This window comes from Salvelinus fontinalis, chromosome 2, assembly GCF_029448725.1.
Source record: "Salvelinus fontinalis isolate EN_2023a chromosome 2, ASM2944872v1, whole genome shotgun sequence".
NCBI lineage: Eukaryota > Metazoa > Chordata > Actinopteri > Salmoniformes > Salmonidae > Salvelinus > Salvelinus fontinalis.
Genome location: NC_074666.1, coordinates 77,788,386 through 77,815,214, shown reverse-complemented (window position 1 = coordinate 77,815,214; position 26,829 = coordinate 77,788,386). Strand labels below are relative to the sequence as shown.

The window sequence follows — 26,829 nt, the reverse complement described above, 5'->3', positions numbered from 1 at the left end:
TTCCCAGTTGTCTTAAACTCACTGAAGTCTGAGATTTTTCAGTTCTGAGTTTCGAGTTGTTTTGAAAGCGGCAGAAGTCATGCTGGATTGACAGCATGGCCAATGTTGAATGTTTATCCTTTTAAGCTTGAAAAAGAGACCCTTAAACCCAGATTTGGATCACACATCCACTCCATTGAATAGCATGCTAGTGATTGCTTTGCAATGCTTGCAGTTAGCCACCGATTCCTTCCAAACCACTCATTGATGAATTTGCGATTTCCAACTTGTTGTGTATTGTTTATGTCCTATGGCCGATGAGCACCAATACGTTTTATCTATCATTTCTCTTCATAATTTCTCTTTGTATGACAAGGATTGAAAAGGATTTGTCAGTAGATTGTCGACTTGATTCATGATGATGACTGCTAGCTTGCTAGCTAAGATTTTTAAATATGATGTAGACATTATCAGTCCAATCAAAGCTACTGTAGATATAAGGTGATTTGACGTAATTTTATCTGTGGCCAATGACCTTGAGACTTCTTGGAAGAGCACTTCTAATGTAACTCTATGGCAGCACCCAAGGGGCTTGAATTTTTGAGCTCTCCCCGTAGCTTTTGCAAAACAGGCACACAAACAAAACTGGTGGGCCTGCCCGGAATGGCTGGTCACCACTGTGTGTTGTACATGGAGAAATGAAATAAACATTCTATCAAATTACCCTATGATAAGAGTGTGGTTGGGGCAAGTCTGGGTATGCAAATTATTGGTGTTATCAATTAAATTATTATTTAATGAGGCTCTACATATTTTGGTTGAAAAACATCATCCTATTTCCTTTAGAAACCATTGTCGTTTTTTCAATCTTGTACTTATCTTGTTTGGTTTTTTGGTTACATGTACTGTAGAATAAATATGTCTTCTTTTAGCCATTTTAGACGCCCCTTGCTGTGTAATTAATGGCCGGAGTGACATATTTGGAACCATTTTTGCATACAGCTGGAGGTGTAGATATTCCCCAACCAAACTGCAGAAGGCTTTCATTTCCAATTCAGATTCTGATCTTTCCTGTCCTTTCAACTGTTACATAAAACTACACTGTCCCAGTCCCAGACTCTTGCAATATACTATATAATTCCCTAACCATCACACAAATAGGTGCACAGACACCTTCTGGATATCAGATCCCCAATTATTTAAAGAGATTTAAAGCACGTTCTCTGTTGGTTCAATGTTGAGATGAGCCTATGTTTCATGCCATCTGTTGTGTAGATCAAGTTACAGTTTATTCTTCAATTCCATATGAATAGGGAGATAAAATAGGTACTAAAATTATGAAATGAGATGGTGCCTATCTTTCCTATTAATTCGGGATAGAGGCATGTAGCTTGATAACAGATAGCCTTGCATCACATGGGACCTGGAATTATTTTGACATTAGATAATTCTCCTGGATATTTTATCAATATGGAAAACAATCATGTGCCAAAAATAGGACAGATGTTCCTCAATAGTATTTATAGAAAACAACCCATTAAACGCATTTAAGAGTTTATAGAATAATACTCATATTCTTGAAATACTGTGTTTTGCAATAGTGAAAGATCCGGGCGTGCCAAAGATGATCTACTATATTGACAAGATAGTCGAGTGACCACTCTAACAATGGAAATACATGTCCTCAAAGATGGAAGGCAGCGGGAGGAGGCGCGATCAGGTGGGACCATTCTAGCCAATGAGAGGGCAGATACGCGTGTGAACAAGAGACACAACTCCAATATAAAGTCGTTTTTTTTTTAACTGACGAAATACCAAGTGTGTCCACTTATGTCAGTGCATTCGCAACAACCTAACAATTACAAAAGTTATATTCAATCAAATAATCCTCACGTAGCAAATTAGCAAAAAATACTTCGTGGTCTGGTTTTCGCGGGACAAATTTTGAGTGAAGTAAACCCTCTCGCTTAGCCTCTTCTCTGTCCATTATTGGGGGCTCGGCGCATCGTACTAGAGTCAGAGGGAGCGCGCTTGACTGAAGCACGCGCCAGGCAGTGATGTGTCGCAGATTTTTAAAACTCAGAAAGAGAACCTAAAATACCGTTCAACTATCTAATACTTGCATGTGAGTAAGTGATAAAAACTCCGAGAATAGAAAATGGTTGTAGAGTAGGCAAAAATCTTGTTTTAGCCGCTGCAGTGAGTTTTGGGGATTTAGGGGGGATTTGTCTTGGAAAGAACGAGAAACATTTCGCGTTCACTGTTTTGAGCGTGCGACCAGCAGCCTAGGAGCGATGGAACTGTCATCTATAGGCGAACAAGTGTTTGCAGTTGAATCAATAACCAAGAAGAGAGTCAGAAAGGTAAGTAATGTAGCCGTGCTTCCGAATAGAAATGTAGTCTACCTATCATTGGTGTCTTATGGTTTTAACAGCCAATGTTCTACCTATACTCTTACAGAGTCTATATCAGCCATTACACAAAAGTATTGCTACGCACTTTCCGTAGTTTACGCAAGATATTAATATTGTCATTCTGCGTGAAAGCTGCTAATTCTAACACGCAAAAAGTTGAAAATAGATTTTTTTCTGCACAGAATGTTGCCTATAGGCTTCATTATTTTGAATAAAGAAATTGTGGAATCTTTTCGTTTTCCTTGGTTTGTGTATGTTGTATGTTCTGAATATAGACTACTACCTCAAGTAGTAAAATGTAGAAGGGGTGTGTTTACCAAAATCGGGTCTCCATCGTGGGGTATCACTGGTGGGATTGTCCGCGCGGCCAATGTGTGTGAGCTACGCAGTTTATTTGTACATTACGCCAACAGGAGGAGAACAGAGGACGGGATGATGGATTGGGGTATCTGCGTGAGAGAAAAAACTGCTGCGTAATGTTACACCTCGCATGATCCATTCAATATAGTCCTATTATGTTGTTGTAGTATGATAGTCACAATGAGCCTATGTTTTTGTTTTGTATGGTATGAATCTTACTATGCATTTACTTATGCTTTAATTTGGTAAAGTTGGTTTGAAAATTGAAGATTATAATACAGTAATGTTTCATTCTATGTATTGAGTATTCTATACACGCACTCCGTACAATTATATTTTCGCAGTGGGTGGTCCAAAGCGGAGACCTTCGCTGTGCAGCACGTTGCGCAATACGAGTTGTTTACATGTAAAGTCCTACCTATTTCCATCGCTTTTTGACGTTCAAAAAAAACAATTTTACATAAAACCCATCCATGTGTGATCACGTCATCACAATAGTAGAGTTCGATGCCTTTACATTAACGTCATCTCGTACAATCTCCTTTTCAAAATTAAAAATTACCCCAATGATCTCGACACCGACCCTTTAAAGCGACAGTCATCTTTTTATGCTCCATAAACTACCGTACAAAGAGTACTAATTGTGTTATTTGCTCTCTTGCTAAATGTACCTTTCTCTTTTGCTTCTTAGGGTAATGTTGAATACTTACTGAAGTGGCAGGGATGGCCACCAAAGTAAGTACTCTTCTTATTAATTTGTGAATGCATTACAAATGTGTATGAGTCATGTATGTATGACTGATGTTTTATTCTCCCACTGACCTGGGTACATATAGTGTCTTCAGAAATGATTTACACCCATTGACGTTTTCCATATTTTGTTGTGTTACAGCCTGAATTTAAAATAGATTAAATGTAGATTTTTTTGGTCACAATACCCCATAATGTCAAAGTAAAATTATATTTTTTAGAAAAGTTTACAAATTAATTAAAAATGAAAAGCAGAAATGTCTTGTGCCAATAAGTATTCAACCCTTTTGTTATGGCAAGCCTAAATAAGTAAACATTTGTTTAACAAGTCACATAATGAGTTGCTTGGACTCTGTGTGCAATAATAGTGTTGAACATATTTTTTTTTATTACTACCTCATCTTTGTACTGTACACATACAGTTATCTATAAGGTCCCTCAGTTGAGCAGTGAATGTCAAACACAGATGAAACCACAAAGACCAGGGAAGTTTTCCAATGCCTCGCCAAGAAGGGCACTTATTGGTAGATGGGTAAAAAAATGTAGGTGTCCTTCCTAACTCAGTTGTTGGAGAGGAAGGAAACTGCAAAGGGATTTCACTATAATGCCAATGGTGACTTTAAAACATTATAATGGCTATGATTGGAGAAAACTAAGGATGGATCCACAACATTGTAGTTACTCCACAATACTAACCTAATTGACAGAGTGAAAAGAAGGAAGCCTGTACAGAATAAAAATATTCCAAAACATGCATCCTGTTTACAACAAGGCGCTAAAGTAATACTGCAAAAAATGTGGCAAAGCAATTAACTTTTTATCCGGAATACAAAGTGTTATGTTTGAGGAAAATCCAATACAACACATTAATGAGTACAACTCTCCATATTTTCAAGCATAGTGGTGGCCGCATCATGTTATGTGTATGCTTGTAATCGTTAAGGACTGGGGAGTTTTTTAGGATTTTTAAAAAACGGAATGGAGCTAAGCACATGCAAAGTCCTAGAGGAAAACCTGGTTCAGTCTGCTTTTCACCAGACACTGGGAGATGAATTCACCTTTCAGCAAGACAATAACCTAAAACACAAGGCCAAATCTACACTGGAGTTGCTTACCAAGAAGACGGTGAGTGGTCGAGTTACAGTTTTGACTTAAATCTATAGCAAGATCTGAAAATGGTAGTCTAGCAATGATCAACAACCAATTTAACAGAACTTGAAGAATTTTGAAAACAATAATGGGCAAATTTTGCACAATCCAGGTGTGGAAAGCTCTTAGAGACTTACCCAGAAAGTATCACAGCTGAAATCGCTGCCAAAGGTAATTCTAACATGTATTGATTCAGGCTGTTGAATACTTATGTAAATTAGATATTTCTGTTTTTAATTTTCAATAAATTGGCAAAAATGTCTGTAGCACAACAAAATGTGGAATAAGTCAAGGGGTGTGAATACTTTCTGAAGGCACTGTAATGTTCCCTCTGCTTCTGATGTCTTAGTAAAAACCTTATATCATTGGTTAAAGTGCATCTTATATTTAACACCCCTAATTCCGATTTCCTTAATCAAGGAAGTACACTGACAGGAGAACTGGCAACCACCGTACGCCATTTGGTGCATTTTCGTAATGTGAAGAGTCCGTCCAGATCCAGCGTTAATCCGATTCCGCACGCATCTAAAACTGAAGGGTACCCTTGTTTACCAAAACTTTCAATAGAAATAGAGGGGTATACTATGACGCTAGCTAGATCTACTCAGGATTTTCCAAAGCTAGCTAGCTTCACTAAGCTTCACATTCCAGCTCAGGCTTCCTCCATGTTACAATCATGCGTTTAGTATCTTCAGCTGCCGCTAACTCCAGCCAGGTTTGTAACTGCGCTTGCACGTGGCTAGTGGAACGCCAAAATCTTAATTGATAAAATGCTGAAACAGGAATCCATCAGCAAGTCTGTGCCACATTTTAGGTTTTTGCTGAAATGCATAAACAGCATAAACAATTGTGTAATACAGCATAAACAATTGTGTAATAAAAGACACCACTTCTAATAACCTATTTCATACCATAGCCTGCTGAATTTGCAGGATAAGTTTTTGTGTTTTGTTTACGTTTCAAATTCTCACTACACACAAATGTATACACTACACACAAAAACTTATCCTGCAAATTCAGCAGGCTATGGTATGAAATAGGTTATTAGAAGTGGTGTCTTTTATTACACAATTGTTTATGCTGTCTTTGTGTGCGCAAGCACCCCCCCCCCCCCCCCCCCCCACACACCTATCGATAAAATGATTGTATTAAGTCATACGAAAATTGTACTGTGTGTGACGTTTCAAATTCTCACTACACACAAATGTGTAGTGAGATACTGTAGGGTATTTGAATAATATTAACACAATAAAATATTTAATCAGTCGTCTTAAATGGTTTCGGATAATGAAGGGGATGATGACTCGCTCTTTGCGACAGGCAGGGAATCTGATTTGATTGGTCCTCAACTCTCAGCTCAAGCACTTCATTTAGGATAAAGTGAAGTTAGCCTGCCCCAGAGCAGGTTAGAGCTAAAGTATTCGTTGCCATATAAATTTACCTGGCTAAAAGGTGAGCCACCTTCGTGTCAACAGTTATCCCGAGTTGAACTCAGAATTGACCAAAGTTAGCTCGCTAACTCCTCTATCCCGCTTCGCAGTATACCCCTCAGGAGTCAAGACAAGTGGGGAAAACATAACAAATTCCAGAACGACTCACTTGCGCAATAGAGGTTGACATTTAAATGTGTCTGGTGATTGATTTGGGGTATTTGTAATGATATCTATTGACAATTTACAATCTGCCAGGGTTTTAAAAGGTAAGGTATAACCGCTTGCAGTCTCTATACATAAATTCATTGAAAGTTCACATATGATTCTATAACAACTCCTGTCATTGTACCTCCTTGCCTTATTCAAGGGTATCATGCCATGATGATCATGCATAAACAGTGCTTATAGAGCGTGATTGTTTTACAGGTACAGCACCTGGGAACCAGAGGACCACATACTGGACCCACGCCTGGTGCTGGCTTATGAAGAGAAGTGAGTACTACTGAGAGAGTGCTGTTAGTATGAATACCGCATACTACTTCTGCTTTAGCCATTGCAATTTCATATTCTCTGTGTCTTATCAGGGAGGAGAAGGACCGAGCCCTGGCATACCGCAGGAAAGGACTCAGACCACGGAGACTCATCTTGCGGGTACAGCGCTTACCTTTCTCCTTGTCCAGAACATCCACTTTCTTAATCCATTTTTATGTCCCTTACATTAACATAGCAATTACACAAATTACAAAACTTAACTGAATATACTATTATCTTAAGCCTGCTTCACACCAAGCAATGTATGTGTCATCTCAAGCAACTTTGCTGATACATGAAGCAATTCAAACGCAATTGAAATTGCATGCAACGTCCAATCTTGTCATACATCACATCATGGTTGCATAAATTATTTGATAATCCAAATGTTTGCTAATTGTAACAACATCGATATACAGTGCATTCGGAAAGTATTCAGATCCCTTGACTTTTTCAACATTTTGTTACGTTACAGCCTTATTCTAAAATGGATTAAATAAAAACTTTTCCTAATCAATCTACACACATACCCCATAATGACAAAGCGAAAACAGGTTTTTAGAAATGTTTGCAAATGTTTTAAAAATAAAAAACAGATACCTTATTTACGTAAGTATTCAGACCCTTTGCTATGAGACTAGACATTTTGCTCAGGTGCATCCTGTTTCCATTGATCATCCGTGAGAGGTTTCTACAACTTGATTGGAGTCCACTTGTGGTAAATTCAATTGATTGGATATGATTTGGAAATGCACACACCTGTCTATATAATGTCCCACAGTTGACAGTGCATGTCAGAGCAAAAACCAAGCCATGAGGTCGAAGGAATTGTCCGTAGAGCTCTTGAGACAGGATTGTGTCGAGGCACAGTTCTGGGGAAGGGTACACAAAAAAATGTATGCAGCATTGAAAGTCCCCAAGAACACAGTGGCTTCCATTATTCTTAAATGGAAGAAGTTTGGAACCACCAAGACTCTTCCTAGAGCTGGCTGCCCGGCCAAACTGAGCAGAGAAGGGCCTTGGTCAGGGAGGTGTCCAAGAAGCCGATGGTCACTCTGACAGAGTTCCTCTATGGAGATGGGAGAACCTTCCAGAAGGACAACCATCTCTGCAGCACTCCATCAATCAGGCCTTTATGGTAGACTGGCCAGATGGAAGCCACTCCTCAGTAAAAGGCACGACAGCCCACTTGGAGTTTACCAAAAGGCACCTAAAGGACTTTCAGACCATGAGAAACAAGATTCTCTGGTCTGATGAAACCAAAATGTAACTCTTTGGCCTGAATGCCAAGCGTCACGTCTGGAGGAAACCTGGCACCATCCGTACGGTGAAGCATGGATGTGGCAGCATCATGCTGTGGGGATGTTTTTCAGTGGCAGGGACTGGGAGACTAGTCAGGATTGAGGGAAAGATGAACGGAGCAAAGTACAGAGAGATCCTTGATGAAAACCTGCTCCAGAGCGCTCAGGACCTCAGACGGGGGAGAAGGTTCACCTTCCAACAGGACAACGACCCTAAGCACACCTCCAAGACAATGCAGGAGTGGCTTTGGGACAAGTCTCTGAATGTCCTTGAGTGGCCCAGCCAGAGTCCAGACTTGAACCCGATCTAACATCTCTGGAGAGACCTGAAAATAGCTGTGTAGCGACTCTCCCCATCCAACCTGATAGAGCTTGAGAGGATCTGCAGAGAAGAATGGGAGAAACTCCCCAAATACAGGTGTGCCAAGCTTGTAGTGTCATACCCAAGAAGACTCGAGGCTGTAATCGCTGCCAACGCTGCTTCAACAAAGTACTGAGTAAAGGGTCTGAATACTTATGCAAATGTGATATTTCCAAAAACCTGTTTTTGCTTTGTCATTATGGCATATTGTGTGTAGATTGATGAGGGGGGGGAAACTATTTAATACATTTTAGAATAACGCTGTAACGTAACAAAATGTGGAAAAAGTCAAGAGGTCTGAATACTTTCTGAATGCACTGTATATTTACAGCCCTCTTTTCCCCAATAAAACTAAATGTGCAATGTTGATTCAAGGTCTCTGAGGTGACCAGGAAATGAGTGTGTCCTAACAGGGTGAGGAGACAAAGTAGCCAGTGGTGGTTGTAGTTCTGGGACCTGACCAGCTTGCACAATATCCTTCCTGTATGACTGGCGGGGTATTTGGGCTGTGGGGGGGATCAGTTTCCATTTCTACAGTTCAGTATAGGCAGTCAGCAAATGCAGCTTGCATGCCAATGAGACTCATTGGCTAACTGGACATAGCACAGCTCCAGACACATATACATTTGATCCATGGTCATTGATGGACAGTTGGTGGGTTGCAGAGGAAGTGGAGCTGATCAAGCATGGTGCACAAAGACCATTATCTCAGTCAATCCCCAGCCACCATAAACAATCACATACAGCAAGTCTTTACCATCCTGAGGTGCCTCTTGTTTGCCATAAATGGCATATTTTCTTTATAGGTATGTTGGAATTACTGCACAGTTTTCCAGACCAATGCATATGCATATTCACCCCAGCATGAGAGCTCATTCTTTACAATGCAGCCCATTTCAGGTGTCACATGGGCTGGCCAGCCATGGTTGGTAGCTAAATAGGTATGAGGGCATTGCACGCCATCAATTTCCAGACAGCGTGTTGGCTGTTGAATGGCCTCCTGACATGTGGCAGTCCAGTTTCATGGTGTCTTTGTCTCTAGTAACTGCCTGAGGAGAGGACTGATGGTAGAGTGGGCCTATCAGTGCAATTCCTATGACTTGCCCACTAAGTTGATTGCATTTCTTGTCAATGAGTGTCAGGTCGTGTTGGTTCGTTGTAGTGAACACCTACCTGCCCGGTTGCATCCTCCCCATACACCATAATGTCAAAAAGTCAACATATACGGCAACTCCAGGGCAGACAGCCAGGATGGTGGACATGATTGTCTGGAAGAAGCAATGTGCCAGCTCAACCTGGACAGTATAAGAGTGCACTGGAACATCCCAATGTGCATCACAAATGCAGTGAGCCAGAGGAAGGTCATGTTCGATTCAGGCAGACGTATTGTACTAGCATAGAGTTGAGTGCATAGAGTTCAGTTCCAAGCCTAAGAAGCTTGTCTGTTGGTGAAGAGTGAGACAACTCTTTTCACAGTTTATCAGGAAAACCAGATTGTGGATATGATTTATCACTTTCCTGGTGTGTGTCACCACCAATTCTCTCGACTTCGCTATTATAAGACAGTCGTCTAGATAGCACAATCTCCGTATCCTGTCTGTCTGACTACTTTGAATAGAGGGTGGTGTGTTAACATGCGAAAAGGTAGTTTTTGTAATGATTTGTTCAACACACTCAAATCTAAGATCAGTCTCATGCCACTGTCTTTCTTGGCACTTGAAAATATCTCTGACAATGATCCGTATTTTTGTCTGCTTCCATCACTGGGCGAATAGCTCCTTTTCCTACAAGGAAGGTTATTTTCTGTTCTAGAATAGGGACCGCTTGTGCTGAAACTGTCGTGGGCGTGACACCAGCGAACTGCAACGCGTAAACCTTCCAAATTGTATTCAGTACCCAAGGGGGAGCTGCGCATGTGTGTTTCCATACACTCAGTCTGCTGGACAGGTCTGCTCTTTCTATTAGAGAGGGCAGGGCTGTCATTTGATTTGGAATAGCTAACTGGGCTACAGGCAGAGGCTGCTGTGCAGTTTGACGATTTATATTTTTGACTGTTTAGCCAAGTCACAGGCAGAGGCTGCTGCATGACTGGAATTAAACTGTGTGTCTCGGTGAAACCTAACTGTCCCAGCCCTATGTTTTGCCTTGTGCTCATGGAATCTTTGTCTAAGGCCATGACGCTCATAAGAACAAGTGGACAGGAGAATGGGTGGGAGACACAGGAGTGTGTACACTTAGTGTGCGCTGGAGGGATGTGTGGAAGTGTGTGTCTTGTGTGCACATATACCGGGCGGCTTTTGCTGGCAGTGGGCAATGTGTAGCTAGTCTTCTCTTTCGTGTTGCTACCAGGCGTGGAGTAGGATTCTCTGACTGTAGGATACAACACAAAGTCCCTCACAGGAAGGCTCTCAGGCCCTTAGCGGTTTCTTCACTCTGTACGCCTGGGCAGCGTGCTGTTGCTGAGGGCGGAAAGGATTGCGGTTCCAGCCTCTCGCACCAATGTGGGACACCTCAGGCGTCTGAGTGGGTCTGTCCTGGGCCTGGGAAGCACTCGCAGAGCAATGGCGAGCCTCCCCTGTCTTGGTCAAGGCTGGTTGGGATGGGGCAGGGAAAGGAGCCCGGGGCCTGAGGGGCATGATAGCCTTGAAGGCTGCAGAGCCCTTCTGTTGCTGCTTAAACTTGTGTGTGATGGTCTCCACGATAGGCCTGAAGAGCCCAGATACTGTGACAGGAGAATTCTGCAGCACGTTCTTCTCCCTTTCTGACATTTGGGTGAGGTTGAGCCACAACTGACGGTGTATCACGACCGAGAATCCCATGATTCTGCCCGTGTCCTGGGCAGCACACCTCGTCATGTGTAGAGTGAAGTCTGTCGCCTTCCTGAGCTCAACGTACATCTCTGGAGTAGCCTGTCGTTCGCTGTCCCGGAGGAGCTGGGCCTGGAGGATGGCCGTGGTGTTCAACATGGCTGCTGACTTGGCCGGCTGCCTTGTAAGACTTCTCCGCCAGGGAAGCGGTAATACGTCATACTCTGGATGATAGCTGCGGCTTCACTGCCGCAGAGGCTACTGAGAGGTGTGAGGCTATGGTTTCTTTGAGCAGGGGCATGGACAGATACCCCAGCTTGGGTTCTGTGTCGATCCTGGACCATAAATTGAAGCTCTGGATGTGAGAGCGTGTCTGTTGTGGCTTCTCCCAGGATCGCCTCACCTCATTCCTGACATCTGAGAACATGGGAGGGGTCTATGGCGGGGCTGGCTATCTGGACAGAGACTGGGTGACTGACTGTGGGTTTCAGGGGCTGGTTGTGAATGTGGCCAAGACAGGCCTAGCTTAGTCACAGCCGTGCCCAGGCATGAACTCCTTGTTGTAAGGGTCCTTGTCAGAGATCGAAGGGGCAGCCGGCGTCTCCTCATTGTCCTCTTCCTCTATGTCACCCTCACTCTGAGCCCTTTCATCTGAGCCAGGATCTCCATAGGTGTCCCACTGGCTGGCATGCTCTCAGCTCCCGGTGTGCTGCATCCTCGAAATAAGCAGCAGGTTGGGGAAGGGCAGAGGTCTGTCGAGTATTGGAGAGCTGCACCTCACCCCCTCGTCTGTAGGCTCCTGGGTGGTGGAGAGATAGAGACCAGCTGCACTCGATGGAGGGAAGGCAGAGGAACCCCGGAGCAGTGGATACAGAAGAAGGGGTCCGTAAGAGCCACCTCCGTGCTCTGGTCCAAGCCATCGGGCGCAGTCTCTGTGACGTCCCTCCCCGACATGTGTGCCTTGCACTTGAAGCACTATTTTATTCCGGCAGGGAACGACATCTTGGCCTGAGGAGAGAAATCATTAAAAAACGGAAAAACCTGATGGAATCCGTCTGGTACCTTCACTCAAAGCTTACGAACACTCTTTGAGTGTGATTGGGAAGGCGATTATTTAATAATGACCTCAGAATCTTTGGTCTCCTGCAAGTGCGACGCATTAGCTAGCTAGCTAGAAGAACCACTAGCAAAGAGTGGCTAGCAAGCTAGCTGACTCAGGCTACTAAACGGACCGATGTTGAATGAATCTAAAGAAAAAAATGTATATACAGTACCAGTCAAAACATACCTACTCATTCACATACCTACTCATTCAAGGGTTTTTCTTTATTTTGACTATTTTCTACATGGTAGAATAATAGTGAAGACATCAAAACTATGACATAACACATAAGGAATCATGTAGCAACCAAAAAAGTGTTAAACAAATCAAAATATATTTTTGATTCTTCAAAGTAGCCATCCTTTGCCTTGATGACAGCTTTGCACACTCTTGGCATTCTCTCCACCAGCTTCACCTGGAATGCTTTTCCAACACTCTTGAAGGATTTCCCACATATGCTGAGCACTTGTTGGCTGCTTTTCCGTCACTCTGCAGTCCAACTCATCCCAAACCATCTCAATTGGGTTGAGGTCGGTTGATTGTGGAGGCCAGGTCATCTGATGCAGCCCTCCATCACTCTCCTTGGTCAAATAGCCCGTACACAGCCTGGAGGTGTGTTGGATCATTGTCCTGTTGAAAAACAAATCATAGTTCCACTAAGTGCAAACCAGAAGGGATGGTGTATCGCTGCAGAATGCTGTTGTAGCCATGCTAGTTAAGTGTGCCTTGAATTCTAAATAAATCACAGACAGTGTCACTAGCAAAGCACCATCACACCACCTCCTCCATGCTTCACGGTGGGCACCACACATGTGGAGATCATCCGTTCACCTACTCTGCGTCTCACGGCGGTTGGAACAAAAAATCTCAAATTTGTACCCATCAGGCCAAAGGATAGATTTCCACTGGTCTAATGTCCATTGCTCGTGTTTCTTGACCAAAGCAAGTCTCTTCTTATTATTGGTGTCCTTTAGTAGTGGTTTCTTTGCAGCAATTCACAGATGAAGGCCTGATTCACGCAGTCTCTTCTGAACAGTTGATGTTGAGATGTGTCGGTTACTTAAAACATTTATTTGGGCTGCAATCTGAGGTGCAGTTAACTCTAATGAACTTATCCTCTACAGCAGGGGTAACTCTCAGTCTTCCATTCCTGTGGTGGTCCTCATGAGAGCCAGTTTCATCATAGCGCTTGATGGTTTTTGCAATTGCACTTGAAGAAACTTTCGAAGTTCTTGAAATTTTCTGCAGTGACTGACCTTCATGTCTTAAAGAAATGATGGACTGTCATTTCTGCTTGCTTATTTTAGCTGTTCTTTACATAAAATGGACTTGGTCTTTTAGCAAATAGGGCTATCATATATATACCACCCCTACCTTGTCACAACACAACTGATTGGAAAGAAATTCCATAAATTTACTTTTAACAAAGCACACCTTGAAGTTAATTGAAATGCATTCCAGGTGACTACCCCATGAAGCTGGTTGAGAGAATGCCAAGAGTGTGCAAAACTGTTATCAAGGCAAAGGGTGGATACTTTGAAGAATCTCAAATATAAAATATATTTTAATTTGTTTAACACATTTTTGTGTACTATACAATTCCATATGTGTTATTTCATAGTTTTGATGTCTTCACTATTATTCTACAATGTAGAAAATAGTAAAAATAAAGAAAAATCCTTGAATGAGAAGGTGTGTCCAAACTTTTGACTGGTACTGTATGTTCTTCGCCGTTTGGTCGAAGTTGTAGGCCGTCTGAAATTGCGCAGTTTAGACGGAAAATAAGTATAGATGAATTTGCAGATGAATAGAATGGTGGCTTTGATAAACAGCAGTGGCTGAATAAAGCAAGAGTGACACTCTCCGGCAGGGCAGTGCATATTATACCCTTGTGGGAGGGGCCAATCACTGCCTGCCGTGGCAAAGACAGGACTTCGGTGGTTTCATAGTTGAACATGATTCAGTGGTGCTGTCTTACTACTTATAGCATAGTAAGAAATCGATTTCAAGATGAAGTAAAACTCAAACTGTTTTACATTCACCATTGGCCTCGTAGTGAAATCCCTGAGCGTTTTCCTTCCTCTCCGGCAACAGAGTTAGGAAGGACTACTCTATCTTTGTAGTGACTGGGTGTGTTGATACACCATCCACAATTTTTACCCATCTACCAATAGGTGCCCTTCTTTGTGAGGCATTGGAAAACCTCAATGGTCTTTGTGGTTGAATCGTTGTTTGAAATTGGATTTGGAGTCAAATCTAGGGGGCCCCCCTAACGTAATTGCAAGAGTAGGGTCTGCACATGACAGTTTTCTGTGTCTGAGCCCACTTGCCTTAGAGACGATTTACAATAGCCACAACATCAATTAAAGTGTAACTGTATGCCTTTTTGTCAGGCATAACCATACAGCACTGAATGAGAGCAAATTTGACTTGGAAAGTTGTGAGGTTTCATTCCTCATTCATAGTTGATATTTCCACCTATTGTATCTGTGATATTTCCTAAATGCTTTAAGATGTCCTAATTATTTGGGGGGGGGGGGGGTGTAGGGCAGACAATTGACTGCTCATATTCCAAATGTTAGCAATATCAGAGCTTGCAATATTGGATTAAATTAGTTTATGTGGCCCACCACCCCCTGTGTCCCAATATCTATAAATGTAACAACTTTTGCAGTAAAATATTTTTACACAACCATCCATTTCATATACAGTGTCTTCAAAATGTATTCAGACCCCTTGACTTTTTGCACATTTTGTTAGGTTACAGCCTTATTCTAAAATTGATTAAATCGTTTTTTTCCCTTCATCAATCTACACACATTACCCCATAATGACAAAGCAAAAATTGATTTTTAGATATTTTTGCTAATAAAAAAAATAGTATTCAGACCCTTTACTCAGTACTTTGTTGAAGCACCTTTGGCAGAGATTACAGCCTCAAGTCTTCTTGGGTATGACGCTACAAGCTTGGCACACCTGTATTTCTAAGTCACCAACTACTTCTCAGACAGAGTTCAGTGTGTCAAATCGGAGGGCCTGTTGTCCGGACCTCTGGCAGTCTCTATGGGGGTGCCACAGGGTTCAATTCTCGGGCCGACTATTTTCTCTGTATACATCAATGATGTCGCTCTTGCTGCTGGTGATTCTCTGATCCACCTCTACACAGACAACACCATTCTGTATACTTCTGGCCCTTCTTTGGGCACTGTATTAACAAACATCCAGACAAGCTTCAATGCCATACAACTCTCCTGTGGCCTCCAACTGCTCTTAAATGCTAGTAAAACTAAATGCATGCTCTTCAACCGATCGCTGCCTGCACATGCCTGCCCGTCTAGCATCACTACTCTGGACGGTTCTGACTTAGAATATGTGAACAATTACAAATACCTAGGTGTCTGGTTAGACTATAAACTCTTCTTCCAGACTCACATCAAGCATCTCCAATCCAAAATTAAATCTAGAATCGGCTTCCTATTTCGCAACAAATCATCCTTCACTCATGCTGCCAACCATACCCTCGTAAAACTGACTATCCTACCAATCCTTGACTTCGGCTATGTCATTTGCAAAATAGCCTCCAACACTCTACTCAGCAAATTGGATGCAGTCTATCACAGTGCCATCCATTTTGTCACCAAAGCCCTATGTACTACCCACCACTGCGACCTGTATGCTCTCGTTGGCTGGCCCATATTCGTCGCCAAACCCATTGGCTCCAGGTCATCTATAAGTCTTTGCTAGGTAAAGCCACGCTTTATCTCAGCTCACTGGTCACCATAGCAGCACACACCGGTAGCACGCGCTCCAACAGGTATATTTCACTGGTCAGCCCCAAAGCCAACTCCTCCTTTTGCTGCCTTTCCTTCCAGTTCTCTGCTGCCAACGACTGGAACGAATTGCAAAAATCACTGAAGCTGGAGACTCATATCCTCCTCACTAACTTTAAGCATCAGCTGTCAGAGCAGCTTACAGATCATTGCACCTGTACATAGCCCATCTGTAAATAGCGCACCCAACTACCTCATCCCCATATTGTTATTTATTTTCTGCTCCTTTGCACTCCAGTATCTCTACTTGCACATTCACCTTCTGCACATCTATCACTCCAGTGTTTAATTCCTAAATTGTAAGTATTTCGCCATTATGGCCTATTTATTGTATATAGACTTCTATTGTGTTATTGACTGTACATTTGTTAATTCCATGTATAACTCTGTGTTGTTTGTGTCGCACTGCTTTGCTTTATCTTAGCCAGGTCGCAGTTGTAAATGAGAACTTGTTCTCAACTGGCCTACCTAGTTAAATAAAGGTGAAATCAATTTTTTGGGGGGGAGTTTCTCCCATTCTTCTCTGCAGATTCTCTCAAGCTCTGTCAGGTTGGATGGGGAGCGTTGCTACACAGCTATTTTCAGGTCTCTCCAGAGATGTTCGATCGGGTTCAAGTCCGGGCTCTGGCTGAGACATTGAGACTTGTCCCGAAGCCAATCCTGGGTTGTCTTGGCTGTGTGCTTAAGGTCGTTGTTCTGGAAGATGAACCTTCGCCCAAGACTGAGGTCCTGAGCGCTCTGTTTTCATCAAGGATATCTCTATGCTCCATTCATCTTTCCCTTGATCCTGACTAGTCTCCCAGTCCCTGCCGCTGAAAAACGTTGCCACAGCATGATGCTGCCACCATGCTTCACCGTAGGGATGGTGCCAGGTTTCCTCCAGTCGTGAAGCTTGGCATTCAGGCCAAAGAGTTCAATCTTGGCTTCATCAGAACAGAGAATCTTGTTTCCCATGGTCTGAGAGTCTTTAGGTGCCTTTTGGCAAACTTCAAGTGAGCTGTCATGTGCCTTTTACTGAGGATGGTTGTCCTTCGGAAAGGTTCTCCCATCTCCACAGAGGAACTCTAGAGCTCTGTCAGAGTAACCATCTGGTTCTTGGTCACCTCTCTGACCAAGGACCTTCTCCCCCGATTGCTCAGTTTGGCTGGGCGGCCAGCTCTAGAAAGAGTCTTGATGGTTCTAAACTTCTTCCATTTAAGAATGATGGAGGTCACTGTGTTCTTGGGGACCTTCAATTTTGGTACCCTTCCCCAGATCTGTTCCTCGACACAACCCTGTCTCGGAGCTCTACGGACAATTCCTTCGACCTCATGGCTTGGTTTTTGCTCTGACATGCACTGTCAACTGTGGGACCTTTATAGACAGGTGTGTGCCTTTCCAAATCATGTCCAATCAATTGAATTTACCACAGGTGGACTCCAATGACGTTATAGAAACATTTCATGGATGATCAATGGAAACAGAATGCACCTGAGCTCAATATCGAGTCTGATAGCAAAGGGTCTGAATACTTATGTAAATATGGTATTTGCAAAAATTTGCTAACACCTGTTTTCGCTTTGTCATTATTGGGTATTGTGTGTAGATTGCTGAGGATTTTTTTATTTAATCCATTTTAGAATAAGGCTGTAACAAAATGTGGAAGAAGTCAAGGGGTCTGAATACTTATCGAAGGCACTGTATGGGAGACCTTAGAGATATGGAAAAACATGGTTGTGCTTCGTTATATCTCGGGTAGCGGTATCTCAAAGACTAAATCCCTTTTTGAAGATTGGCCATTAGCGTACTGGGTCAGTGTTCCGAACGGAACGATATGACCACCCATGTAAACTTTTTTCTGCACCCTGATTGGACATTGCATACAGTCAGTTGCGTGACATAGAAATTAACCCTATCTCTTGCGTTGCAACCAAGTTGCTGGCAATTTTTGGGGTGACACTGAGCATCATAGATGCCACTTTGTTGCAATCAACAGAAATTGCGTCCAGATTGCAACGTGTGACATCGGCTTTAGTCTTCTCTTCTCCTACAGAATATCTATGCCATGGACCTCCGTAGTGCACACAAAGTCCCAGATACCCCTCGTATGCGCCTCTCCCTTACCCGCTCCATGGGCTCCGAGCTGGACCAGGGCAGTCTGCCATTCAGGGCGGGGGAGGGAGGGAGCGTCTACCGCCGCCTGGCAAGACGCAAGAACAAGCAGAGGGTGCCTAAACCTGTGTCTGACAACAATTCCCTCCAACCACTGACCCGCATACAGGACCCCATGGAGCATGAATGGCAAGGCGCAGAGGAGAGACCGGAATCAGAGTTAACAACAGACACACGTGAAAACAGTCTATTCAGTTTGTTTTCTATCAAACATTTAATGAAATATTTGATCATCTATTTTTGTATCTCGGTTTGAAGGTCAGGATTGGTCCTATTTGTGGTATATTGATCTCATTTCCTGTCTCTTTCTCTCTTAAGGGCATAGCCAGTCAGAGTGCAGCTCTCCCATGATGGAGCAGGAAGTGGAGTCGTCGACTGACAGAGTGGAGAGTTGTGGTTCCGCACTGGGCTCTGGAGATGAGACATTGGGGGGTGGGGTCTTGTTGAGGGTGACAGGGGCAGGGTACAGGTCAGAGGGTAGGACCTCTGAAACTGGACAGGAACAAATAGATAGGACTGACCAATCAGAGAGCTGTGTTTCTGCAGAGGGACCAAAAGACAACATTAGCAATAGGTTAGTGGACAGTGCCACAGAAGTGGAATTGGGGACAGATACCTTGATTGACAAGGTAGAAAGGTTAGGCACAGCTAATGTTATTGAGGGGTTGGGGACATATTATTTTATTGACAGGGTAGAGGAGATGGGGACACATATTCTGATTGACAGGGATAGCACTTCAGTGGTGGATGTTGGAGATAAAACCATGTCTGATGGTTCTGTGGTCTGTACCGATGTTGAGGTTGCAGAGGAAGTGGTGGAGAATGACACAAAACAGCAAGGTGAAGAGGTTGTGACACAGTGTCCAGACAGTAGTGGCGCAGAAGTGAATCCTGGCAAAGTGATTGTGACCGATGTGACTATCAACTCTTTGACCGTAACTTTCAAAGAGGCCTTGGCAGCTGAAGGGTTTTTTAAGGGCTGAAGGACAGAGTTCTGAGAGAGGATTAGAGAACATGTGAGGTTATACATGAAATGCAACCCATATGTTGAATTTACCACTTAGGAACATGTTTAGATAAACAACCACAATATAATCTGTCATTAAAGATGTTTACAAAGCCTATGAGAATAAATTGATACCAATTACTAGGGTTTTGGTGAGGTATTGTACCTTAGAGAATTGGGTGGTAATTTTCACATTGTGTTTGGTTCTGGAAAGAAGATTAGTAAGAGGATGAGGAAAGATGGATGAGGGAGAGAGCAGTTGACTCCTGAATGTCATATTTATAACATTACTACTTCTCCAACGTCTCTTATTTCAGGAGGCTCATTTCGGTTGCTCTTTTTTCTAACGCTTTTGTATTAAGTCGTCTGTCTTCCTCACTATTAACAGTAAGTTCTGCATGTTCTGTATGTCATGCACACCCTTGTCCTCCATTCGATTTGTTAGTTTGATTTCTATAACAAAGAAATAGAAAGGAGAGAAGGAATGCCTAGAGGGATAGAAGTTTAGCATTTCAAGATGAAGGCTGGCTGCGTTGTATTGTTTTTCTTTATTTTACTTCAAATTAAAAGAGCCTACCTGATTCTATTTTTGTATTACCATTTGATAGTCAACCCCTCTTGCTAAGCCTTTGTGCATTTCTAAAGAGGGGATATCAGTTTACACCACTCATTCCCAAATGTGTTTTAGGTCTCATTTCATTTACTCCTTTTTCTAACGCTTTTGTATAAAGTCGACTGTCTTCCTCAGTATTTACAGTAAGTTCTGCATGTCCTGTCAATCACGCACAGCCTTGTCCTTCATTTCATTTGATATGTTTATTTCTATGACAAAAATAGAAAGAAGGAATTCCTAAAAGGATAGAGGTTCAGCATTTCAAGATGAAGGCTGGCTACATTGAAGTATTGTTTTTAATTCCAGGTAAAAAAAAAAGGCATATTCTTGTATTACCAATTGATAGGCCACCCCTCTCACTAAGCCTTTGTGCATTTCTAAAGAGGAGATATCAGTTTACACCATTGTTGCAGTAAGAAATGTGCAAATTGTTCTCAGTTGTATTTATCGCATGTCACATGTAAAAGCTAAATTAAATGTCACGTGTTGAAAAATGTATCTTTGGTCACAATGACATGTCAAATATCTTCTCTATACCATATGCCTAGAAATACATAGTGTAAAATCTACTTGTGTTTGAGATTCATATAACAGGATGGATATTACCTCAACATTTTAGCATGGAATAAAACATGTTAGCAGTAACAGAAGTGTCCTCACTGGTCCATTTTAGTAGCCGTTTTGGAAATGCATTTGCAGCAACTTGTGCCTCCTTTTATCACCACTAGGGGACAGTCTCCTCAGAGAACCATGTATTTCGGTCGATCACCCCCCCCCCCAGCTACAAGAACAAAATATTCAGCACATCTTTAATTTTCATTTTATTATAAAAAACAGTATTCGAGTCCACAGTTCTTTGTACAGTAAAAAATATTAAATTAAACTCTCAAAGTTCTGAGCAGAAAGATAAATTGGGGTTGGGAGGAGGGACAGCAATTATTCTGGAGCAGGAGAAGGGGACCAGTGCATTGGGCTCTTGCGCTGCTGGGGTTAAGTCCAGAGGGAAAAGGAAGGGTGAGGCAGAGCGTGTCTGGTCACATCTCTCCCCTTCCTCAGTTCTATGCAGCACAGTTCATTTGGATCCATTCCCTCTGTTTTACAAGAACCATAATGTCCTATGCACTGGCGGACCCTCCCCCCCCCATACCTCATGTACTCTAAACGTTACAGGCATATAGGTATGTGCCCCCCACTTCCAATACTAAGTGTCTTACAGGAGTGCTCACACAGAGGGTGAGGGAGGGCAGTGTGTTCAGTGAGAGGGCTGGCCCTTCCAGTATTGATGTCCAATGGTTAGGCATTTCAAATGTAGTCTCCATTGGCCACTGAAACTTGCAGCAGACCCTCAGCCACAAACACTCATTTTATTCCAGATTGAAAGCCCAACCCAGACATTAGTGAAATGAAATAACCCCACCCCCATTTCAATAACAAAAATATATTCTATGTGAATTGTAGCAGTCTTCGGGTATATGCCAACAAACCATCAAACAAAAATAAATAAAGTAAACCCAAACTTAAATGAAAGATATGCATGATGTTTGGATTTATAACAATATTAATCCAAATCATTGCTAAACTGATAAGACTGATTAATGGAGAAATTACAATAAGTCCATTGCATTAAATCATTTGCTCTTTCATTTTTTTTTATTTTTATCTTAAACATTTCTTAAAAAGGCAATAGTCCCAAACCCCAAAAATATTACCTGCGTCATATTCTCTAAGGGAGATACCATCCCCCTATTTGTACACAATTGGCAAAAAATATATTAACAGCAATAACTTACCATTCATTTATTAATCGACGTGTTGATTTATAGTTGCATCTCCCATAGGAAGTTCACTTCAATGTATTTTTTATTGAAAACATTAAATAATATTAATAGTAAAAAAGAAAAGGCTAACACTGTCCCAGGTGCAGTCCCGAAAGCACGGCGAGGCTACATGTCTAAAGTGTTATGATTAATGTTCTGCCCAAGGTCTTGGCTGTTCCCAGACAGCATGTCAGGTCCTCCAGGCCCATGGAGACCACCCATCCCACTGAGTTGAGACAACATGGCATTCTGGTCTGACCCAAAGTGGTCCATTGAGTTCTGTTGCGAGGGGACCGCCATACCAGGGTGGTGCTGGGGTAGCTGGCCCGGGTGCGGGGAGCCCGTCTGGGTCTGTGGGGAGATATGGTGAGGGGAAGGCTGGGGCTGCATGCGCGGGGAGGGGCTAGAGTGTGGTGGCTGGGACTGGGGTCGCGGGGAGGGTTGGGGCGAGCGCACTTGGTTGCTGAGGGACGTAGACAGCGTCTGGCCCTGAAGGTGAGGGGACTGGGCCATCTGCTGCTGGGGGCTCATGGGGCTGCTGTGCTGGGCCGGAGAGCCCCCACCCAGGTGCTGCTGCTGTTGAAGCAGCCTCTGGTGCAGTGCCTGCTGGAGCAGAGCCTGGGAGGACTGCGGCTGGGGGGCGCCCTGCGGGGGCTGGGGCTGCTGAGGGGGGCCGCCTACACCCGGACCCCCCTCAGCCCCCTGGTGGCCCGACATGGCATTCTGGTGTTGTTGCTGCATCTGGAGTTGGTGCTGATGCTGGAGCCTCTGCTGGAGCACTGCAGCAGCCTGCTGCTGGGCCACCGTGCTGGGGTAACCCTGGTGCTGCTGCCCTGGCTGGGCTCCAGGCTGCTGCTGCAGTCCAGACTGGCCCTGACCAGGCTGCTGGGGGGCCATGCCCGGCTGGCCAATGTAGCCCTGCTGCTGGAACTGGGCATGGTTCCCAATCTGTTGCTGCTGCTGCTGCTGCTGCTGTTGCTGCTGTTGTAATTGGAGATGCCTCCTCATAAGGAGCTCTCTGAACTGGGGGTTTATGTTGGCCATGTTAGGTGCCTGCTGGCCTGGCATCCCTCCTTGCTGATGCTGTTGATGCTGCTGAAGTGCTGCCACCTGTTGCTGCTGCAAACTACTAAGCATAGGACGCTGCTGCTGCGGTTGTTGTTGTTGCTGCTGTTGTAGCTGCTGTACTTGCTGTAGCTGGGTCATAGTGGGCATGTTGACTCCCTGACCCATGTGCATACCTGGCTGACCAGCCACAGCATTCACATTGACCTGTTGGCCACCCATACCTCCTGGAACTCTGCCTGGACCTGGCCCGCCAGGGGCTCCCGGGGGTCCTGGGCCCCCCTTATACTTGGAGGCTCTCTGCTTGATAAAGGCAGCCATTAGCTGAGGGTTTGAGCGGAGGATGTTGAGCACCTGCTGTTGCTGCTCGGGTGAGCTGGGGGAGCGAAGGGTACGCAGCAGTTCCTGAAGGGCAGCCTGCGGGAGGTTCCCACCCCCAGCTGCACCACCTTGCTGCACCATACCAATCAATCCACCAGGTCCCTGAGCCTGCTGCCGCTGTTGCATTTGCTGCGGTTGTTGCTGCTGAGGCGCCACCATGCCTGGATGTCCCATCATGGCTTGCCTCTGCTGGGGTGGCAGTCCCTGGCCGGCCCACTGTTGCTGGGGGTTCTGAAGCGGGGGACCAACCCTCTGCTGCTGCACCTGTGGAGGCAGCTGGCCCTGGGGGTTAGGCTGCTGGGGCTGCTGCTGCATGGGTCCAGGGCCCACCATCATACCTGGAGGACCCTGCTGTTGTTGTTGCTGCTCCATGTGAGCCCTAGCAGCAGCCTGAGGAGGCAGCCCCTGGGCCCCCACCATGCCCACCCCAGGGTGGGCCATGCCCATCTGGCCCTGGGGCTGTTGGTGGTGAGGGTGCGGAGTCATCATGCCAGCTGCCTGCGCCGCCTGCCTCTGCAGGGACATCTTCCTTTGGGCGTCTGCCACTTGTTGAATCTTCATGGCAATCTCCACAGCCGCTGGAGGAGGCCCTGAAGGAGGTTGCTGCTGCTGCTGGGGCATAGAAGGCTGGCCAGGGTTGGGCTGCTGTTGTGGTGGTTGCTGCTGAGGTGGTGTGGCTGGTCCCAGGCCCGGTTTGCCTTGGGACTGAGGGTGCGGTGAGGAGCCTGGAGGCCTGTTGGTGTAAGGGGACAGGCTGTTGGGGTGTTGCTGGAGCTGTTGAGGGTTTGAGGCTTGGGACTGCTGCTGGACCTGAGGAACCATCTGCTGTTGCTGGGGGGAGTTCATCATCCCCCCTCCTCCAGGCATCTGCTGAAACTGGTGGTGAAGCTGGTGGTGCTGCTGAGGCATCCCACCTTGCTGCTGCTGCAAAGTTCCTGCACCACCCATCCCTGGCTGGGGCCCAGGAGGCATGTTGGGCTGGGTGGGTGTCTGTGGTGTTGGGGGCTGGGTGCCTCCTGATGTGGGTGTACTGGGGGCTGTGGTACCATTGTTACCTGGTGATGGCAGCCCCCCAGGAGGTCCTCCTCCGCAGGCAGGCTGGCCCACCCGCTGCATGCTGGCCATCCGTCTCCGAAGCATCTGAGCCTGCTGGAGGCGGTGCTGGAGTTGCTGCTGGCGGAGCTTGTGCTTGATGTTGAGGCAGAAGGGTACGGGGCACTTGTTCTCCTGGCAGTGCTTGGCGTGGTAGCAGCACAGGGCAATGAGTTGCTTGCAGATGGGGCAGCCACCGTTGGTCTTGCGCTTGCATCCCTTGGTGTGCTGCACCACACGCTTCATCTTCTGGCAGGACGGCAGGGAGCAGTTGGCATTGCGGCATTGGCAGGCGTGGACCAGGGACTGGATGCAGCGCTGAATGCTGAGGCGGCGGGAGTCCCCGGGGCTCTGAGTGGCAGCGGCCGCTGCGTTGCTGCTCTCGTCGTCCAGGCCCAGGCCCAGCTTCTCCATCTTGTGTTCATGGCCCTTAGTGTTATAGCAGGTGATACACAGGTCGTAGTCCTCGCAGACGGTGCAGTGGAAGCGTGTCTCCACGCTTGCCTTGCACTCATTGCAGGTGTAGACGAAGCGGTCCTGGCTCTGATTGTGTAGCTCCACCAGCATGCACATGGAGCTCCACTTGGCTCTCCTCAGGGAGGAGAACTCCAGGTGCTTGTCCCGGGCCAGCGTCAGGAAGGCGTCACGCCCATCCATCAGGTCGCAGGCCATTAGGGGGTCCGGGTCCGTGATGGGGGGCAGGGAGTTGGCAGTGGGGCCGGCAATGAGACGGATTACAAAGAACACCTGTAAGGGGCAGAGAAGAAAGGATGAGCACTGGGACTGAGAGTATGTGTGTTTGTGGCTTTATTTAGAAGATGGTGACAGCATCAAATACCTCCTTGTGTTTCTCCATACAAGCGTAGAGCTTCTGGGAGAGGTCATTGGACACATTGGGCATCCCTGGTTTCTTCTTATTGGCTCGGATCAGGCTGCTGTTCTTGTTCTTGCTCGTCTTCTTGCTGTTCTTCTTTTTGGCATTCTTGCTGTCACTTTTCGGGGCCTGTGTGTGGAGAACACCAGATTAAAAATCGACTCCAATACATTCCATTAAAGCACTGAATCTGAAGCAGCCTCGAAATTGACCCAATTAGCAATGGTTCAATATCTATCCTCTAAGCAATACTTTTTAACAACAGCTACTCCTATAATGTTATTATTGAGGACAACCAATATCCCACACCCCAGATCCTGTAACATATTCACAAAAACACTCCTCTCTCCTGTTGTATTGAAGTCCTTACACTCACATCTACGCTCTCGCTGGAGGTGCTGTTCTCCTCCCTCTTCCTCTCCTCCTCCTCCTGCTCCAGCTCCTTGATGCTCTCCTCCAGCACGTTGGGCCAGAAGTCCCCCTCAAAGTATGGTAGTTCGTTGGCACTGGTGAGACGGTCCTCTGTGGCCTGCTTGAAGACATCCTGAAACAGAGCATGAATAAGATGTCAAGGGGGTGGGGGGGCTCCATGCATACAATTACCTCATAGAAGAAAGCAGTTGGATTTCTGCCTGGCACAGGCTGTGCTATGTCTGACAAAACAAAACTGATTGTAGTCACCTTGTAGTCATGCACAATGCGCTCAGCTACGGCCTTGTCCAGCATCTTCTTGTACCACTCCTGTAGACGCTTGGGCTTGGGGATCTTCTGGTCCACAGGATGACAGTGGAAGATGTAGTCGTCCCCTTCACTTGGGGGACAAGCCCAGATGTGCCCTGTTGTAAACCTGCCATGGGAGAAGAAGGGTTGAAGAATCAGACCAGCAACTGGAAAGAGTGAATCTTATTAGAACAGTAAAGTAGAATGAAATCTGCAACCGACCCTTTAGACATTTAGTACATATGTTTAGAGTGATGAGGTCAAGTCATGTTCTCAGGAATCTATGCCCACTAATAGGTTGAGCTTAGTAAAAAAAAAAAGGGCCTCGTCTCTTACCCCAACTTCTTGACGTACTCCAGGTACCCTATGAGTATCTCATGGTAGACGCCTGTGCGGAGGTGTCGAGGTTGGAAGAAGTGCACGCTGTCCAGGTAAGAGATATACACGCGTCTCTGGTTGGGCGGAGGGCTGTCTGAGCCGTACTCCTGCACATGCATGCCGAAGAAGCAGACGTCAGCCCCGTCTATGTCCTCGAACGCAAACAGCGCCTTCGTTCTGTAGGGAAAGGACTCGGACATCTCCCCGGTGTCCACAAACCTGTATCAGTTAAAGGAGAGCATAAGTAGACACACCCACATAAACACTGTATAGGCGCTGTCCCACGAGAACAGATAACGTTGTTAGGATAAGTCTCAACTCTCCCGTCTACAATGGGAATAATTGAAAGCCCACATGAACCTTGAGTCCATTTACACTAGGATCAATTTGACATCTTCCTTGGTAGTCTATATTTGCCTCCATATTAAAGAATCACTACACCTCAAGACTCTCACCTGGACTTCATGCCTGGCTTGACCTCCACCACCTTGTCGGAGACATGGACCACACGGATAGTGACGTCACCAGACTCTGGATGGTTCTGCCGCCTGAGGTAGTCATTCACTCGCCCCTCTAGGAAGCTGCCCAACTTAGTTTGGGGGAGCCCTGTGAAAATTAAGTATGGAAAGAATAGAATGGGAGAGGGAGGGAGAAATAGAGGAGGAATGATGGAGGACGGAAGGAAGAGAGGAAATGGGTGACAGCGATTAGAGGA

General features: G+C 45.2%; 2 protein-coding genes across 14 annotated transcripts in view; one reads left to right on the top strand and one right to left on the bottom strand.

Moving 5' to 3' along the window:
• Positions 1 to 1,972: 1,972 nt before the first annotated feature.
• On the top strand, positions 1,973 to 20,285 carry LOC129827446 (chromodomain Y-like protein). 5 transcript variants are annotated; one of them, XM_055888336.1, is made up of 6 exons: positions 1,973 to 2,342; positions 3,445 to 3,488; positions 6,512 to 6,577; positions 6,670 to 6,736; positions 18,032 to 18,362; positions 18,487 to 20,285. In XM_055888336.1, exons 1-6 carry the CDS (start codon positions 2,274 to 2,276, stop codon positions 19,149 to 19,151), a joined length of 1,242 nt encoding a protein of 413 aa, XP_055744311.1. In that variant the 5' UTR covers positions 1,973 to 2,273; the 3' UTR covers positions 19,152 to 20,285. The 5 variants fall into 5 exon arrangements, with proteins under 5 accessions (XP_055744311.1, XP_055744318.1, XP_055744282.1 ...); XM_055888343.1 differs by having other exon boundaries at positions 1,974 to 2,342; positions 18,050 to 18,362; XM_055888307.1 differs by lacking the exon at positions 1,973 to 2,342 and adding an exon at positions 2,596 to 2,846.
• A 306-nt stretch (positions 20,286 to 20,591) lies between these two features.
• The window catches only part of LOC129827393 (histone acetyltransferase p300-like), a 33,560-nt gene continuing 27,322 nt past the window's right edge, over positions 20,592 to 26,829 (bottom strand). For 8 of the 9 annotated variants that reach the window (XM_055888186.1, XM_055888213.1, XM_055888222.1 and 5 more), the window contains 6 exons: positions 26,570 to 26,720; positions 26,073 to 26,333; positions 25,698 to 25,863; positions 25,387 to 25,560; positions 24,981 to 25,145; positions 20,592 to 24,889 (listed from right to left, as the gene is read on the bottom strand). In XM_055888186.1, coding sequence (XP_055744161.1) covers positions 21,731 to 24,889; positions 24,981 to 25,145; positions 25,387 to 25,560; positions 25,698 to 25,863; positions 26,073 to 26,333; positions 26,570 to 26,720 — 4,076 coding nt within the window. In that variant the 3' untranslated portion in view covers positions 20,592 to 21,730. The remainder of the gene's footprint in view (positions 24,890 to 24,980; positions 25,146 to 25,386; positions 25,561 to 25,697; positions 25,864 to 26,072; positions 26,334 to 26,569; positions 26,721 to 26,829) is intronic. The other variant, XM_055888192.1, reaches the window with a different exon arrangement.

Excerpts from the sequence above, each read along its gene's own strand:
- LOC129827446 (XM_055888336.1), top strand. The coding sequence starts at position 2,274 with ATGGAACTGTCATCTATAGGCGAACAAGTGTTTGCAGTTGAATCAATA. Across the intron at positions 2,343-3,444 it reads CCAAGAAGAGAGTCAGAAAG|GGTAATGTTGAATACTTACT; the intron begins GTAAGTAATGTA and ends TTTGCTTCTTAG. Across the intron at positions 3,489-6,511 it reads TGGCAGGGATGGCCACCAAA|GTACAGCACCTGGGAACCAG; the intron begins GTAAGTACTCTT and ends ATTGTTTTACAG.